General features: G+C 43.3%; 1 protein-coding gene across 1 annotated transcript; it reads right to left on the minus strand.

The window, feature by feature from the left end:
• Positions 1-4,274: 4,274 nt before the first annotated feature.
• Positions 4,275-16,687, minus strand: LOC149281531 (squalene synthase-like). The gene is made up of 8 exons (XM_089499250.1): positions 16,589-16,687; positions 14,623-14,720; positions 12,834-13,017; positions 12,596-12,724; positions 12,270-12,461; positions 5,417-5,593; positions 5,028-5,180; positions 4,275-4,463 (listed from the first exon to the last, which is right to left on the minus strand). Exons 1-8 carry the CDS (start codon positions 16,685-16,687, stop codon positions 4,275-4,277), a joined length of 1,221 nt encoding a protein of 406 aa, XP_089355376.1.
• Positions 16,688-16,714: the final 27 nt, after the last annotated feature.

A 16,714-nucleotide genomic window follows, 5' to 3' on the forward strand; every position in this document is an offset into this window, starting at 1 on the left:
CTGTGTCTGAGTGCTGTGCAGATGACTCGCTCTAGGATCAGGTTACAACTGCATGATTCACAGACTGAACTGTTACAAATGAATCGTTCAGTCAACTGAACCGATTCATCCGGATCACAGAAAAGAAGAGGATCAAATGAACAAATCGTTCATGATCCGGACATCACTATGTCAGTCCCGGGAAGCAGGCGGGAAAGTCAGAAAAAAGGTAGCTGGCTGGCTGGGGGGCATGAGTACTCAAAGTGATAAGGGCAATAATACACAATAGGGAAAAAGCTGGGGCATTATATAAATCAAGACTAAGGGGCTGGGGGCATACATACACAGTGGGGACACAAGGTTGTGGGGGCATCAATACACAATGGGGGGCTGGCTGTGGGCAACACTCAAGGGGGCATAAAGGGGGGCTGGCAGGGAGCATGGAAACATAATAGAGGCCTGGCTAGGGGCAATACACAAGGTTGTGGGGTCACAATACACAAGAGGGCAGCTGGGGGAGATGCACAAGGGGGCAATAATAATGTGGTATTCTGTTATCGTTAAGGAACAATTTAATATTATTTTAAAAAGAATGGGAGGGAGGCCAACATTAGATTTTTTTTTTGGTAATTCTAAAAAAACAAAATCTCTTCTGCTGTGGATTACTCTTCCAATGATGCTTCGCCAGCATCATCGTGGACACCTGGCTGGCTGAGCATCATGGGAATTGTTGTTCACGGCTAACATCTGCAGCTTTATCAACTGTTAAATGCATTTCCCATGGTGCTCAGCCAGCTATCTGGGGCATTGCCTTGATGGACAATCTGGGGGTATAAGGCATATCAGGGAGGCAGAGTGGCAAGCCTGGGGGGCAGATGTGCATAACTGGGGGGGGCAGGTTGGCAAATAAAAGGAAATAAAAACGAAACAAATATTTTTCTTAATCATAGCTTTTATTAAATATCAAAAGATACTAATAATAAAGCTACTAAGACAATAAATAATATTTACTGGTAAAACTTTTTTCCTATAGGGTCGTCTTATATTCAGGCTTTTTCTTTTTTTCCTAAGTTAATATTCAGATTTTGGGGGGTCGTCTCTCTTTCACATTTTGAAGCTGAAGGAAGCGCCCAGAGAGTAAGAGGCTTCGCTTCCTGAGTGACTGATCACCATGTCAGTAAGATGGAAACCTGTCCGGAAACCATCGGGATCAGGAGGTGATAGCAGCTAAATGCGTAGCTAAAACCCAGTTCATTTTAAACACAAAACTGATAAGAAATAGAGAAAGTTCTAAAATCAACCTTAAGCTTAATAAAGATTCCTTGTGCTTGGATCTTGCAGAGAGCCACAACTAGACATGTGCTTAACGTGTTATGTTCTTGTTTGAAAACTCTTCTCTGGGATAGAATCTCTAGGGTTTCACAGGTCCGGGACGATAAAGCAAATGGCACTTGGAAGGTCCATACAGAACCTCTCAATGAAGCAGCAGGGAATGAGAAGTACCTCAACTGCCGTGTTCCCTGATGAGTCACAAAAATAAATGTTACCTCCGCTGGCCCTGCATGTTCTTAGATCTTTGCCACCTGGGACATAGGGTGACCACATGTCCCGGATTGCCCAGGACAGTCCCGCAATGGGACTTAAGTCCCGGGCAGCCTCAATGTATTGTCCCGGAATTAAAACCTGTCATTTTTTTTTCTGATGCGGAGGAGAGAGAGGGGCACCGAGCAGTAGCTCATGACGTTTTCAGCAACCACTCGGCGCCCCTCAGTCTCCGCCGCAGGGCTTCACATACCATGCCTTATTCAGTTGATCAATACCTGGAGTGCTGTTTCCATGTGTTGTTTATTTGATCTATACCAGGGGCGGACTGGGCAGGGGGGCAATTGCCCCCCAGGCCGCCCTAAATCCGGGCCGGTGGGCCGGACGGACGAGCATTCAATGCGGCTGCGGCCGCAAAGTTAAAAACTAAGCGGCCGCGAGCAGGATTGAATGCGGCCGTCATGCGTACCTGGCGTGGGGGGGAGGGGGGCGGTCCGCCCCGGCTGCCGCTCATCTGAGGGGTGCCACCATGCCGGCACGCCTTCAGAAACGATGCGCGCGGCACAACATTGAAGCCACGCCCACCGTCTTCCTCGCTCAGTGCACCGGAAGGACAGGAAGAAGAGGAGGAGGAGGAAAAGTGAGAGTGAAAGAAGAAAAGGTAGGAAAGAGTGGATTAGTAAGTGTGTGAGAGTGATGGGTGTTATGCTGAATGTAAGTGTGTGAGAGTGATGGGTGTTATGCTGAATGTAAGTGTGTGAGAGTGATGGGTGTTATGCTGAATGTAAGTGTGTGAGAGTGATGGGTGTTATGCTGAATGTAAGTGTGTGAGAGTTATGGGTGTTATGCTGAATGTAAGTGTGTGAGAGTGATGGGTGTTATGCTGAATGTAAGTGTGTGAGAGTGATGGGTGTTATGCTGAATGTAAGTGTGTGAGAGTGATGGGTGTTATGCTGAATGTAAGTGTGTGAGAGTGATGGGTGTTATGCTGAATGTAAGTGTGTGAGAGTTATGGGTGTTATGCTGAATGTAAGTGTGTGAGAGTGATGGGTGTTATGCTGAATGTAAGTGTGTGAGAGTGATGGGTGTTATGCTGAATGTAAGTGTGTGAGAGTGATGGGTGTTATGCTGAATGTTTGTGAATGAGGGTTTCAGATAGCATGGATGTGTAAGTGTTGGGGGATAGCTTGGCATAGGGAGTCCGTAATCACATTCCTTTCATGCCCAGATTCCAGCATGTAGTGGCTGCCTAGGCATGATAGGAGTGTGATTGCTGTTATAAATTATTTTTTGGTCCAACTTCGGTGTGTTAACACTTTTATTGGACAGAATAATTCAATGACAGTATTTATATATATATATATATAATTGCAAACAGCAATCACACTCCTATCATGCTAAGTCAGCCAGCACATGCTAGAACCTGGGCATGATAGGATTGTGATTGTTGTTATATATATGTGTGTTTGTGTGTATATATATGTTAATATTGTTGTTGATTTTTTTGTCTAATTTTGGTGTTACTTTTAATAAAGTATTTTAAAGTTTGTTTGTTTTTTTTTTTTCAGTTTTGGCCAAGTGAATGCTGAATTTTTAGTTTCAGTCCAGAATTTTCATTTCGTTGCATCCCTACTATATACTATGCCAGTCACTAAAGTGGTAAGCCTACACCACATCAATGTTTGGCTTAGTATATAGTGATAGGGGTTGTCAGTGTCTGGCTCAATGTATAGGCACACATTGACGGTGGTACCGCATAATCCCTAAGCATATAATGATAACAGTTATGCTGTACCCCTGTCAATGTTTGCCTAACCATAGAAACTATGCAGTTTTAAAGTGTGTGTGTGTGGGGGGGGTGCCACATACAGGGTCTGCCACAGGTGCCAAATACTCTCGGTACCCCCCTGCATCATGCGGCTGTCAGACCCAATGGCCATGCCTCAGCTCCTCTTCCCACGTCTTAAAAGTGGTGGGATGAAGAGCTGAGGCATGCGGTGCGTGCACGCCGGCCACTTTAATTTCATTAGGCGCTGGTGGAGTGACTGCCGCACGACGGCCGCTTTCAATGTCGCTCGCAGCCGCTTTGATGGTGCAACGGGCCAGTTGACTAGACTTGCCCCCCATGCCTTAGGCTGCCAGCCCTCCCCTGATCTATACCCTCAGTGCTGAGTTTAGATGTGACTTCCAGTTGATCTATACCTGCAATGCTGAGTTTGTGTGTTCTGTTGATCTATAACTGCAGTTCTATGTTTCCATACATTATTATTGTATACCTGCAAATACAGGATTTGTATGTCTGATTCTGATTCAGTGTGGAGGATTTGGTGCAGGAAAAAGGGAGTGATTGCATGATAGGTAGCGTGGAGCAGGGCCCAGTTTTTTTCAATATAAAATGAATTGGCAACAAGGTCTAATATTTTTATATATATTGTCAGCAGGGTCTAATATTTTATATATATTGTCAGCAGGGTCTAATATTTATATATATATATATATATATATATATTAGCAGCAGGGTCTACTATTAAAGAATGAAAACTAACTGCACAGTTCAGCTGTTATTTTGAAATCATATTTCAATCACGGTCTTTACTTTCAAAGAGATAAGTACATATTATGTAGTTAAAAATGCATGTCTAAAGTGTGTATATATATATATATATATATATATATATATATATATATGTGTGTGTGTAATCTCATGCGCTTCATAGTGTGTCCCTGAATGGCAGAAATAAAATGTGGTCACCCTACTGGGACACCGTGCCCAGGTACTGATAACAGAAGGCAGCCAGAAGTACGGCACAGGACAGGTAAATGGGGGACAAATATTTATGGGATACAACCGAAGCGTTGGGTATGCAGAGGCTGCGTATGGAGGAAATTATGTGCTGTGTTTTGCCTGACGTGGGGTCTGACGGAGGAATTTTCTGATAGATCTGTAAACGAAAAAGATATATATTTAGCAACTGGTAAAATTAAAAGCAGTTTGTTTAGGTTTCAGCTAAGTGAATAGTCCATAAACCTGCACATCACATTTTAAACTGTTCTCTTATTTGCAAAAATAGGTTTACAAAGGATCTTGTAAAGTTGTAAGTAATACCCAGGGATAAAGGCTCATGCGCAGTCTGTCGAAACAATACAGGGAGAGTCCAGAAAGTGGGTTACAAATTCCTGTTTGGGCTGACGGTAGGATTCTAATGCAATCCCCGCTTGGGGATCATGGGAAATGCCCTAACAGCCGGAGCGGGTTTTAGTTTTTAGATCCTGTTTATATCTGCGATATCCTGTAATTTTTTTCAGTTTTATGCAAGGACAATTAGTGCGTTCCACTTGCAATAACAACCTGAAATGGCCCTTCATAATGCATAGTGTCTGTGTATTCCTCCTAATATGCGCTCTGTTAATACTAATACAAGTTTACATCAATGAAAGAAAGGAGAACGGAACATTGAATTTCTAGCAGATGTGGGTTGATAAAAACAAAGAGAAAACTTTCTTACCTCTGCAATATACTGGAGCATGATGGCCCTCACAGTGTCCATGTTGGTGGCGTCCATCATTAGAGTGACAGTCTGTCCCTTGCGGATTTTCACAACACCTTTAAATACTTGTTGGTTGTTGTAAAACGCAGCCAAAGTGGCTATAGTCATTGCCTTAAAAATAGTAAAAATAATAATAATAAATAAATTACATAACAAAATTAACACAAGAGGCTGGTTAAGGAGGAACACTATATTTTTGTAATAATGTGTACAGAGCTTGTCATGCATTTTCTTTTAAGCACCAGTGAAAGATGGATTTAGTAAATTATTTTGGATGTATTAAAATCTGTAAACAAAGACAACGGCTCTTCAATGGTTAAACATCAGACATACAGCTAGGTACCCACCAGGTGAATGGCAAAGAATTTGAAGATGCGTTTGTTTTTAAGCCGTGACAGGTATCTGAGGACATCTGGCACATGGTTCAAGGCGTTGGTAATCAACTCGTTCAAACACTGCACAGCTGGGACGATGTTCTCTGGCTTTCCCAAATCTGAGAGCTTCTTTGCATACTTACTCCACACCTGGTGCACAAACAAAAGGTGAATCAAGGAGTCGACAAGAGAACACAATTAACCCCTTCAGTCCCCTATAGACGTACCGGTACGTCCAAAAAATGCATCCCAAGAATCCCCTATAGACGTACTGGTACATCCTGCACTTCTTGCAGCGGCAATGACACAGGGGGGACAGCCTGAACTCCCCCCTGACAGCAGAAGCCAGCATTGCTGGCTTTCCGCTGTCTGATCTGATGTAACCGCTTCCGGCATGAACACTGAAAAACTGTTACATTTTTAAACACCGATTGGGCATTCCCTTCCGGGTCACGTCCAGACCCTGCTGGGATATCCGATCGCTCGGATAAGGCACTCTGTGAGTTCTGCTTGGCTTTTGCAGTTGCATTTAGCTTGGACACACAAGCGAATCCTGAGCTGGGGCGAATCTCCTAAGTGACGTCTCTAAGTGAGGAGTTACAAGCAAAGAAGGAGTTAAAAAGCAAGAAGGAGGGTAAAGTATAAATCCTTGTGATTCCATATATTTATATATATATATTGCACCTTACTGTCTGTTTTTGCCAGTTATTGGAGCTATCCCCATTGCCAAGATGTCCTCCATGTTTGACAATGCGGTCAGGTGTACATCTTGCTCAATGTATGCAATCCTTGATCAGCGCTTCGAGGGTGCATATTGCTGTGCGAGATGTGTGCGGGTTGCTCATTTGGAAGCACAAATCCTGAGTCTAGAAGAGCAACTGGCAACACTGAGATCTATTGACAACTTGGAGAGGAGTCTGCTGCTCACTGAGCAAGCTCTCTCAGGGGTAGAGGTGGGGGAGGATAGCGGGATGGAGGTACAGGACAGTCAGGCAGCTAGCTGGGTTACAGTTAGAAGGCGGGGTAGGGGGAAAAGCGCCAGGGAGGCTAGTCCTGATCTAGCACACCCCAACAAGTTTGCCCGGTTGGCAGATGAGGGGGATGTTAGTTCAGAGTTAGCAGTACTGCAGCAAGTCACTGCCTCTGACCACCAGAGGGGTGTCTGCTCCAGCAAGGAGGGAAGGAGGAGCGCAGGGCAGGCCAGACAGGTGCTGGTAGTGGGGGACTCAATTATTAGGGGGACAGACAGGGCGATCTGTCACAAAGACCAGGATCGCCGAACAGTGTGTTGTCTGCCTGGCGCTCGAGTTCGGCACATCGCGGATCTGGTTGACAGATTACTGGGAGGGGCTGGAGAAGACCCAGCAGTCATGGTGCACATTGGCACCAATGACAAAGTGAGAGGTAGGCGGAGTGTCCTTAAAAATGATTTCAGGGACTTAGGTAGCAAGCTTAAGGCAAGGACCTCCAAGGTAGTATTTTCAGAAATATTACCTGTACCACGTGCCCCACCAGAGAGGCAGCGGGAGATTAGGGAGCTAAACAAGTGGCTCAGAAGCTGGTGTAGGAAGGAGGGGTTTGGGTTCATGGAGAACTGGGCCGACTTCTCTGTCGGATACAGGCTCTACGGTAGGGACGGGCTGCACCTCAATGGGGAGGGTGCAGCTGTGCTCGGGGAGAAGATGGCCAGAAGGGTGGAGGAGTGTTTAAACTAGGGAAAGGGGGGAGGGAAACTACAATATAGAAGGGGAAGATAGTGTAGATAGAAAGCTGGGGCTTATAAATGTACCTGGGGGTGGAGCGGAGGGAGGGGTTAGAATAGTCAATAGGGATAGGCTTCATAGGGAAAAAAACCATACACCTCTAAATTGTATGCTTACTAATGCCAGAAGTCTGACCAATAAAACTGACGAACTGGAGTTAATAATGTCTGAAGAAAACTATGACATAGTGGGTATAACAGAGACATGGTTGGATGATAGCTATGACTGGGCGGTTAACATACAGGGTTATAGTCTATTCAGGAAGGATCGAAAAAAACGAAAAGGGGAGGAGTTTGCCTTTATGTAAAGTCCAGCCTAAAGGCCACACTGCGGGAGAATATATGTGAGGGAAATGATAATGTGGAGTTATTATGGGTAGAAATATATGGAAAGAAAAATAATAATAAAATACTGATCGGGGTTTGCTATAAGCCACCAAATATAATGGAAGCAGCAGAAGATCAATTATTAAAGCAAATAAACAAGGCAGCAAATCACAATGAGGTGGTTATTATGGGGGACTTTAACTATCCCGACATAAACTGGGAAACAGAGACCTGTGAATCTCATAAAGGAAACCGGTTTCTGACTATAAGTAAGGATAATTATCTGTCCCAAATGGTACAGGACCCGACCAGAGGGGGCGCCCTACTGGACTTAATATTAACCAACAGACCTAACAGAGTAACTAATGTGCAGGTCAGGGGGCATCTAGGAAATAGTGATCACAATATGATACATTATAACTTGTCCTTCAATAAGGGAACTCTTAGAGGAGCCACAAGAACTATGAACTTTAGGAAGGCAAAGTTTGATCAACTAAGAGAAGCCCTTAACACTGTAAATTGGGAAAATGTCCTCAAAAACAAGAGTACAGACACTCAATGGGAGATTTTTAAGGATATCTTAAATTCTCACTGTGAAAGGTACATACCGTATGGGAATAAAAGAGTCAGGAACAAGAGAAAACCAATGTGGATAAATAAAAATGTAAAGGGGGTAATAAATGGCAAAAAAAAGGCATTTAAGCTACTAAAACAGGAAGGCAGTGAGGAAGCACTAAAAAGCTATCGGGAAAAAAATAAAATATGTAAAAATCAGATAAAAGCAGCAAAAGTGGAGACAGAAAGACTCATTGCCAAAGAGAGTAAGACAAACCCCAAAATGTTCTTTAACTATATAAATAGTAAAAAGGTTAAAAATGAAAGCGTTGGCCCCTTAAAAAGTAATGAGGGAGAAGTTATAGACGGGGATCAGGAAAAAGCTAATCTATTAAATATATTCTTCTCTGCTGTATTCACAGAGGAAAATGAAATGCCAGGTAATATACAGCAGGATGAGATAACTGCCCCAGTACATGTCGCCTGTCTAACCCAGGAAGAAGTGCAGTGCCGCCTAAAAAAAATCAAAATAGACAAATCACCAGGTCCAGATGGCATTCACCCCCGCGTTCTAAGGGAGTTAAGTAATGTAATAGACAGACCCCTATTTCTAATATTCAAGGACTCTATAGTGACAGGGTCTGTTCCCCAGGACTGGCGCATAGCAAATGTTGTGCCAATATTCAAAAAGGGGACAAAAAGTGACCCGGGGAATTATAGGCCTGTTAGTTTAACTTCTGTTGTGTGTAAACTGTTTGAGGGTTTCCTAAGAGATGCTATTTTGGAGTATCTCAATGAAAATAAGTGTATGACTCCATATCAGCATGGGCTTACAAGGGATCGGTCCTGTCAAACTAACCTGATCAGCTTTTATGAGGAGGTGAGCTCAAGACTGGATCGGGGTGAATCGCTGGATGTCGTATATCTTGATTTTTCCCAAAGCATTTGATACGGTGCCACATAAAAGGCTGGTACATAAAATGAGAATGCTTGGGCTGGGGGAGAATGTGTGTATGTGGGTAAGTAACTGGCTCAGTGATAGGAAACAGAGGGTGGTTATTAATGGTACATACTCTGAGTGGGTTACTGTTGCTAGTGGGGTACCACAGGGGTCAGTTTTGGGTCCTATTCTTTTTAATATATTTATTAATGACCTTGTAGAGGGATTGTATAGTAAAGTATCAATCTTTGCAGACGATACTAAGCTCTGTAACGTGGTTAACACAATAGAGGACAGTGCACGATTACAAATGGATCTGCATAGGTTGGAGGCTTGGGCTGGGATGTGGCAGATGAGGTTCAACACAGATAAATGTAAGGTTATGCACATGGGGAAGAAAAATCCAGGCTGGGAATATGTATTAAATGGGAAAACACTGGGGACGACTGACATGGAAAAGGACTTAGGAGTTTTAGTTAACAGTAAATTTACCTGTAGCGACCAGTGTCAGGCAGCTGCTGCTAAGGCAAATAAAATCATGGGGTGCATCAAAAGGGGCATAGATGCCCACGACAAGGAAATAATTCTACCACTGTACAAGTCACTAGTCAGACCACACATGGAATACTGTGTACAGTACTGGGCACCAATGTACAAGAAAGATATAGTGGAGCTGGAGAGGGTTCAAAGACGGGCAACCAGAGTAATAAGGGGAATGGGAGGACTACAGTACCCAGAAAGATTATCAGAATTAGGGTTATTTAGTTTGGAAAAAAGACGGCTTAGGGGGGATTTAATAACTATGTATAAATATATAAGGGGACAGTACAGAGATCACTCCCAGGACCTATTTATACCCAGGACTGTATCTATAACAAGGGGACATCCTCTACGGTTGGAGGAAAGAAGGTTTCTACACCAGCACAGACGGGGGTTCTTTACAGTAAGAGCGGTGAGATTATGGAACTCTCTGCCAGAGGAAGTGGTAATGGTAAACTCAATAAAAGAGTTCAAAAGGAGCCTGGACGTGTTTCTTGAAAGCAATAATATTACAAGTTATGGATATTAGATTAATAGGGACAGAACGTTGATCCAGGGATTTATTCTGATTGCCATATTTGGAGTCGGGAAGGAATTTTCCCCCTGGTATGGGGCAATTGGCATCTGCTTCATAAGGTTTTTTTTGCCTTCCTCTGGATCAACACAGTAGGGACACAATATGTATATGTTGAACTTGATGGACTTTGGTCTTTTTTCAACCTTATGAACTATGTTACTAAGGCACACACACTGCAATCTCTATGCAAGTCTGTGGGGACTTGCATAGCGATCACAGTGTGATCGGTGCAGGGGGATCGCAGGGAGGAGAGTGAGAAACCATATTTCTCACCGTCCTCACATACTGAAACACAAAACAAAAAAAAAAGATTAGTGATTTAAAAAATAAATCACTAAAATAATACAATAAATAATAATAAAAAAAACCAAAGTGAGCTAAGTGATGTCATTGTGACATCACTGGCATTTATAACATGTTCAAAAGTTCCCTAAGAGGACCTCTAACCATATAAAAAAAAACCAAAAAATAAAATAAAAAAATGAATATATAAAAAAGATAAAATTAATTAAAAAAAAAGAAAACCCTTAAATCCCATTGCCCTAACACAACATCCAAACAATATAACCCTCCTGCCCCCGTTTACAACCCCCAAACCCGTAAGCATAAAAATTATACGAATAATGTACACCTTATAGTATGCTCCCTATAAGTGCTGGGAAAGTATGAAAAATCTATATAAATTAGGTATTTCTTTAAATCAGGACACCTGAATTGATAAACTTGGAGGGGATTTTCCATCACTTTACCTAATTTTGTGAAGATTTAGAGGGAAAATTTATAAAAAATGTGTTTTTTTTCTCATTTCCGCTAGTTTTTACTAAATTTCTCATCCTAAATGTTCAGCTCATCATCTTACTATGGTATCAAAATAAAGCTCTATCCTTGAAAAAAACAATATATAGATATAGTTTACATGGGTACACTATTCACAGGAAAGGAGAATAGTCGCTGAACCGACATAGCGCAAGAATGTCAAAATTGCTCCGGAACTTGAGGTACCAAAAACCCCTGGGATTGAAGGGGTTAAAAAAGCGTTGTTACCAAACAGATGGTACTAGACAGTTCTCAGCTGCACCACCAATTAGAGGCAGGTAAACTGACCCATGTACAGCACTAACCAAACTTGACCACAGACTTTGCTCATTGTGCCGAGCTCTCCCAAATAGGAAAAAAACTCTATACAAGTGTACATGTGGATGCTTGCGAAGACCAAAAAAGTAAATGAAAGGAGTTTTGCTTTTGGCTTACACCATGAATGAGGCAGCTTCAGCAGGAGCCAACATCAGCTTGCCCAGCTAGACTATTAATGGTCCACAATCTAGGGATGACGTATTTTAAATCCAACAGGTAAAGCTAGAACCTTGAGAATATTTTTAGAATCGCTGATTTACAGCCTGTATGTACATCTCCAGTAACTGAGAATCCCAAATCGGTCAGGAATTTTGTGTATCCTTGCCTACAAACAATGTATGTTTACCTTTTCAAAAAAATGAGATGCCTTAGATCAAGAATGGACATCCAAAAATTGTGACCTGTTTGTAGCCTTCGAGGCAGAAGTTGTGCACCACTATTTTACGTAATCTTGGTATTATGTCTAACCTAAAAACATTGCAGGCCTTCCTTCCGAACTGTGCTCATGACTAACTACGGTGGCCATCAGAAGATGGCCGATTCTAATAACAGTCGGAGGGAAAGAATCAGTCACCAGAAAATCAGGAACTTAAAAGGTGCTCCAGTGAAATCCATTAGAAGACCCAAATGTCTGCACTGAAGTCCAGAGTGTCTGCTCTTACATTTTACTAAACCTTTGAGTGCAAGCAAAATGCTAATGGATAAGCATTTCCATTTTACATAAAATAATTATAACTAGAAAAGCTGGCATTTCCTCAACATCACCAACACTAAAACAAACTAAACAGTGGACTTGGGGTCTGTGCTGACCTCTCTTGGCCAGAACTCCCGACCTTCCAATTGATCTTCCAGGTAATCACGGATGATGTTGGTTTTTTGCAAAAACAGGCCTATTGCGTTTCCATTTTACATAAAATAATTATAACTGGAATTTCCTCAACATCACCAACACTAAAACAAACTAAACAGTGGACTTGGGGTCTGTGCTGACCTCTCTTGGCCAGAACTCCCGACCTTCCAATTGATCTTCCAGGTAATCACGGATGATGTTGGTTTTTTGCAAAAACAGGCCTATTGCGTTTGAAAAGTGGATGTCCAGGCCAACGTCTCCATCTTCCAATTCTGATGCCGAAGCCAGATGGCACCAGCCAAGTGCAAGCAGACCACTGGTTGTAATGCAGTACTGAAAATGAAACATAGAAAAACGTAGTACTTAAGCTTACAAGAGATAGTTGGCTGAACAGGAGAAGAGGATGCTTCTTGAAAACAAATAACATCTTGGAAGAGCATCTGCAATTTATTTTGTGTATCTCTTACTTTGTCCCACTGCTTCAAAGAGTCCACTTTATTTTCCTGGAAGTCCGCCATCCCCTCTCCCATCTTGGCGCATATGTCTGCAATCACACCTTGGTAAACAGCAGCAAGATTTCTGAACTCCAGAGAGATCTGATAAGAAAAAAAAGGAGTGAGAAATTATTTACTACATGTTGTTTATACCAGCTAAAACAGTGGTAATGAAATTATTCTATATAATAATGGAAAACGTGTAAATTACCGTTGGGAAGTCCTTGAGAACCTGACTGTATTTGTCTTTGCTCTCAGTGAATTTCCACTCTGGGTCATACAGGTAGGTATGGAAGTTACGTAGCATTGGAATCTTTTTCTCTAAGTTAATGGTCATATCGTCTTCCAAGGTGTCCAGAGCACGCAGAACCAAATAAAATATACAAACTGCATCCCTGCCAACAGGAGAAAAAAAACACAAACACGTCACCAACATGACAAGACCGCAGAGCATAATAACTTTTAACTGATACAGCAGTTTTGATCTATGCAATACGTTGGAGTATGGAGTTGGGTTTCTGGAATACAGGGGCAAGGGTTCTGATACTAAGGCAGCCACCAGAACAGGCAAAGGCATTTTCAATAAACAGTCCAAAGGTCGATATCAGCAGCAAAAGTTCAGGAACGGAAAACACAGGAGTTCAGGGCAGGAGACAATCAGCAGAAACGATAGACAAGCCAGGGGTCCGAAGTCTCGTAAAGACACAGCAAAGATGTGGAGACGGCTGTCCCGCCTATCCTTACCTTTGTTTCGCTTTGCAGGGGCAGAGGTAGGGTGAGGCAAGAGCTTTGCTCACCTCAGGTGCAGCTGCGGGGGGACGCACAGCCGCCCGATCAGCAGCTCAACATTAGGGAGCACGAGTTCTGTCACTTCAGTGTAGCTGCTGTGGCCTCTTCCCGGGTGGACTCTTCATAAGTGGGCAGTTAAGAGTTACACTAGAGTTAAACTGGAGGGAAACTACATACCAAGTACCACTGCAGAAATCTGCCTCATACGCAACTTTCCTTCCCATTACTCCCAACCATCATAATCAAACCATCGGAAAAATCAGCAGCTTCAACACAACATTGGAACTAGATCAACTCATCCCCATCCACGCAGTGCTCTCCTATTGTCTCCCCTCAACCACCCACTAGATTGTAAGCTCACAAGAGCAGGGCTCTCCTCTCCTTTGCACCAGTTTGTTATTGTATGTGTTTATAAATTGTTCTACTGACTGTAACTGCGCTGCGGAATCTGCCTGCGCTTTATAAATAAATGTAATGTCATGTAATGATGTCTCTGAGATTCCATAGAACCCCAAGAAGGTTTTTTTGCTTTATCAAAAGGAGAGTAAGTACACTTAAGGAAATATACTACAATGGCTGTCAAAAGAAAATGGCTTAAATTAATTGTTAATCTAGATAATGAGCACAGCTTGGTTAATGGAATCTGTAGTAGTCACCTACAGCACAGGACGAGTTTGCACTGGAGAAAGAGACTTCATTAACATAAACGGGACTTCATTAGCATTGTCATAAAACCGCAGCTCAGTGTGGTGTTTGAGCCGGGAAAGTCACCTAAAATATCACATGACTGACAATAATGGCGCCTGCAGATAAAGGGAGGTGATTGGAACAATATTAAACAAAACGCACTTCTCTCTGATGTTACACTGTGTTCCAGTATACAACACAGGCCTGGTATGTGCTCCCTGGATCCAGTAGTGAAGCAACCTGTGCAATCGGCTCATTCAAGAGGATCAAACTCCCCATTTATGTGTTAGATTTTTTCCCATTAAATTTGTAGACTGAGTAAACAGGAAAACAGAGAATCCGGTTTATATAAAGCTCGATGACCTGATTTCCTTGTGATCTTGAGATGCTAATGATTTAGTAAATATATAATATATGTGAAAAAGAACAGCTGATAGAACAGAAAAGTATTTTGCTTGCAGGCGTAAAGTGTTAACCGACACGTCTTGGGGCCGCCTGTGTCTAAAGTCATCTTCTTTTCTCACCTCAATTCTCCTTCCAAAACCTGGGTGATGGGCGCAAAGCTCCGACTGGTTTCGTTCAGGTATCTGTAGCAGGTCTGCAGGCTCTCACTCATGGAGTCCTTTTGGGGAGAGATACAGGATAAAATCTACATGCTGCCAAGTGATGGAGAAGCATCTTGTAGCAGATGACTAGTAACTTGTGCAATTGAGGAGAGGACATCTGGCCCAAATATTAATTTTTATATTTACTGTTAGATGAGTTGCTGAACAGTGTGGACGCTATAAGCAAAGGGACGGGGCCAATCATCAGTGTGACTGCAGGAAGGGACTGGGAAGCAGAAAGTTGTTAGCCCCGCCTCCCCCCTCACGTCAGTCACTTGGGAGGGCAGGGAGACTTTGGGCTGGGCGGGGAACTGACGGCTGGGAGCTCTTCCCCTACTTGCACAGCTTGTACTGTGTGAATGGCGATCAAATGTGCGGCTCAGTAGCGTACCTAGCGGGGGCGGTCCGCCCCGGGTGCTGCTCATCAGGGGGGTGCCACCTAGGGTGACCACATGTTCCGGATTGCCTGGGTCCTGGGCAGCCTCGTCAGTTTTTTTTGACACGGAGGAGAGAGAGCGGTGCCTAGCAACCGCTCGGTGCCCCTCAGTCTCCTCCACGAGGCAGTTAGTTACACAATCTAAGATAAATTTTTTCCAATTCGGATTTGGTGATAATTGGACGTCTCACTCAGGGTCGTTCTGTACCCTGAGATAAAACAGTTTTTTTATTCAGAAATGTTGAAAAAATGCTATTGTTTTACTAAAAAATAAAAAAAACAAACAATATGTGGTTTGTGTGGGTGGAATAAAAGCTGAAAAGCCTTCCGTCCTCTAGAGTAAAATAGTGTAAAATACCTGCGCCCCCTAAGGGGTAAAGGAAGGAGCGACTGACACCTCTAGGACAGGTGGTCAATCAGTTTGGTGTAATCCCTGGCCAGAGCTTTGTAATGACTCTGGGGCAGGTGTAGTGTGTCTGGGCCAGCTGTGAGCTTGGTGTGTGCGTGTGATGGCCAGTGCTATAACCTCAGCTGGACACCTCTAGGACAGGTGTGCTGGCTAGTTCTTTATCCCCGGTCTAACATCTCTATGACAGGTACATGGACCATTAGTGACACCGCTAGGGCTGGTGTATCAACCAGGACTGCCACCTCTAGGACAAGTATATTAACCAGTATTGGTTTTGGGGAAAATACATCTGTGTGTACAGCATGAAGGAAAGAAGAGAGGGGGATATGATAAATGTTTCTAACAAAGTACAGGAGGGGAGTTTATTTCAAAGGAGGAGAAACAACAAGAGACCAGATTCTAGCACTAGAGGGTCAGAGGATTAGATGGAATGGAAGGAAGTTCTACTTTATAAAGAAGGTGGTGGATAAACGGAGCAGCTTCCCGGCAGAAGTGGTAGAGGATAATACAGAGAGGGAATTTAAACATGTATGGAATAGGCATATGGCTTCAGAGTCTGTCTTCAGTCTTTATAGCAGGAAGAGACTCTGGGGTAGGTGTACTAGACACTCCTGTCACCTATTGTGGCACCTCTAGGGCAAGTGTATTAGCCAGTGATGTTACCTGAAAGTAGTACCTCTAGGACAAATATATAAGCCACTTCTGTCACCTTATTGCGACACCTCTAGGGCAGTTGTTTTAGCCATTACTGACTTCATCCAGAAGCTCTAGTGAAAGTGTCCTACCCAGTGCTGTCACCTCAAAGCAGTCTCTCTAGAAAATGTATATGAACCAGAACTGTCACTTTTAATGTATCACCTCTAGGACAGGTGTATTAGACAGCCCAGTAGAGGTTTAAGCGGCTATTTCATGTTACAGGTGAGATTTATTAGAGATCCCCCTCAACACAGCCATTTGGAAAATGATGCAGGACACTGAATACCTATAACCACTTGCCAACATCTAGGAAAAGAAGCCGGCATCCCTCCTGGCAGACTCACCCGGTCTAGCTTGGACATCACCGCCCGGCAGCCGCCCATCTTAAACCTGAGAAGGTTATAAATCTCCTCCGGGTGCCCGAGAGACCTGAGGAAGTCCATGTCCGCCCGGTGTCTCCCCGCCGTCTG

This window comes from Sceloporus occidentalis, unplaced genomic scaffold (genome assembly GCF_023333645.1).
Source record: "Sceloporus occidentalis isolate IW3139 unplaced genomic scaffold, rSceOcc1.0.p SCAF_131, whole genome shotgun sequence".
In the NCBI taxonomy this organism is placed as follows: Eukaryota; Metazoa; Chordata; class Lepidosauria; order Squamata; family Phrynosomatidae; genus Sceloporus; species Sceloporus occidentalis.

What these genes read in the sequence shown, in the direction of transcription:
- LOC149281531 (XM_089499250.1), bottom strand. Translation starts at nt 16,687, where the DNA reads ATGGACTTCCTCAGGTCTCTCGGGCACCCGGAGGAGATTTATAACCTT. An exon ending in GGGAGTTCTGGCCAAGAGAG is followed by an intron (nt 5,594 to 12,269) that starts GTCAGCACAGAC and finishes TTTGTGCACCAG; the next exon opens with GTGTGGAGTAAGTATGCAAA. An exon ending in TGCTCCAGTATATTGCAGAG is followed by an intron (nt 4,464 to 5,027) that starts GTAAGAAAGTTT and finishes TTTCGTTTACAG; the next exon opens with ATCTATCAGAAAATTCCTCC.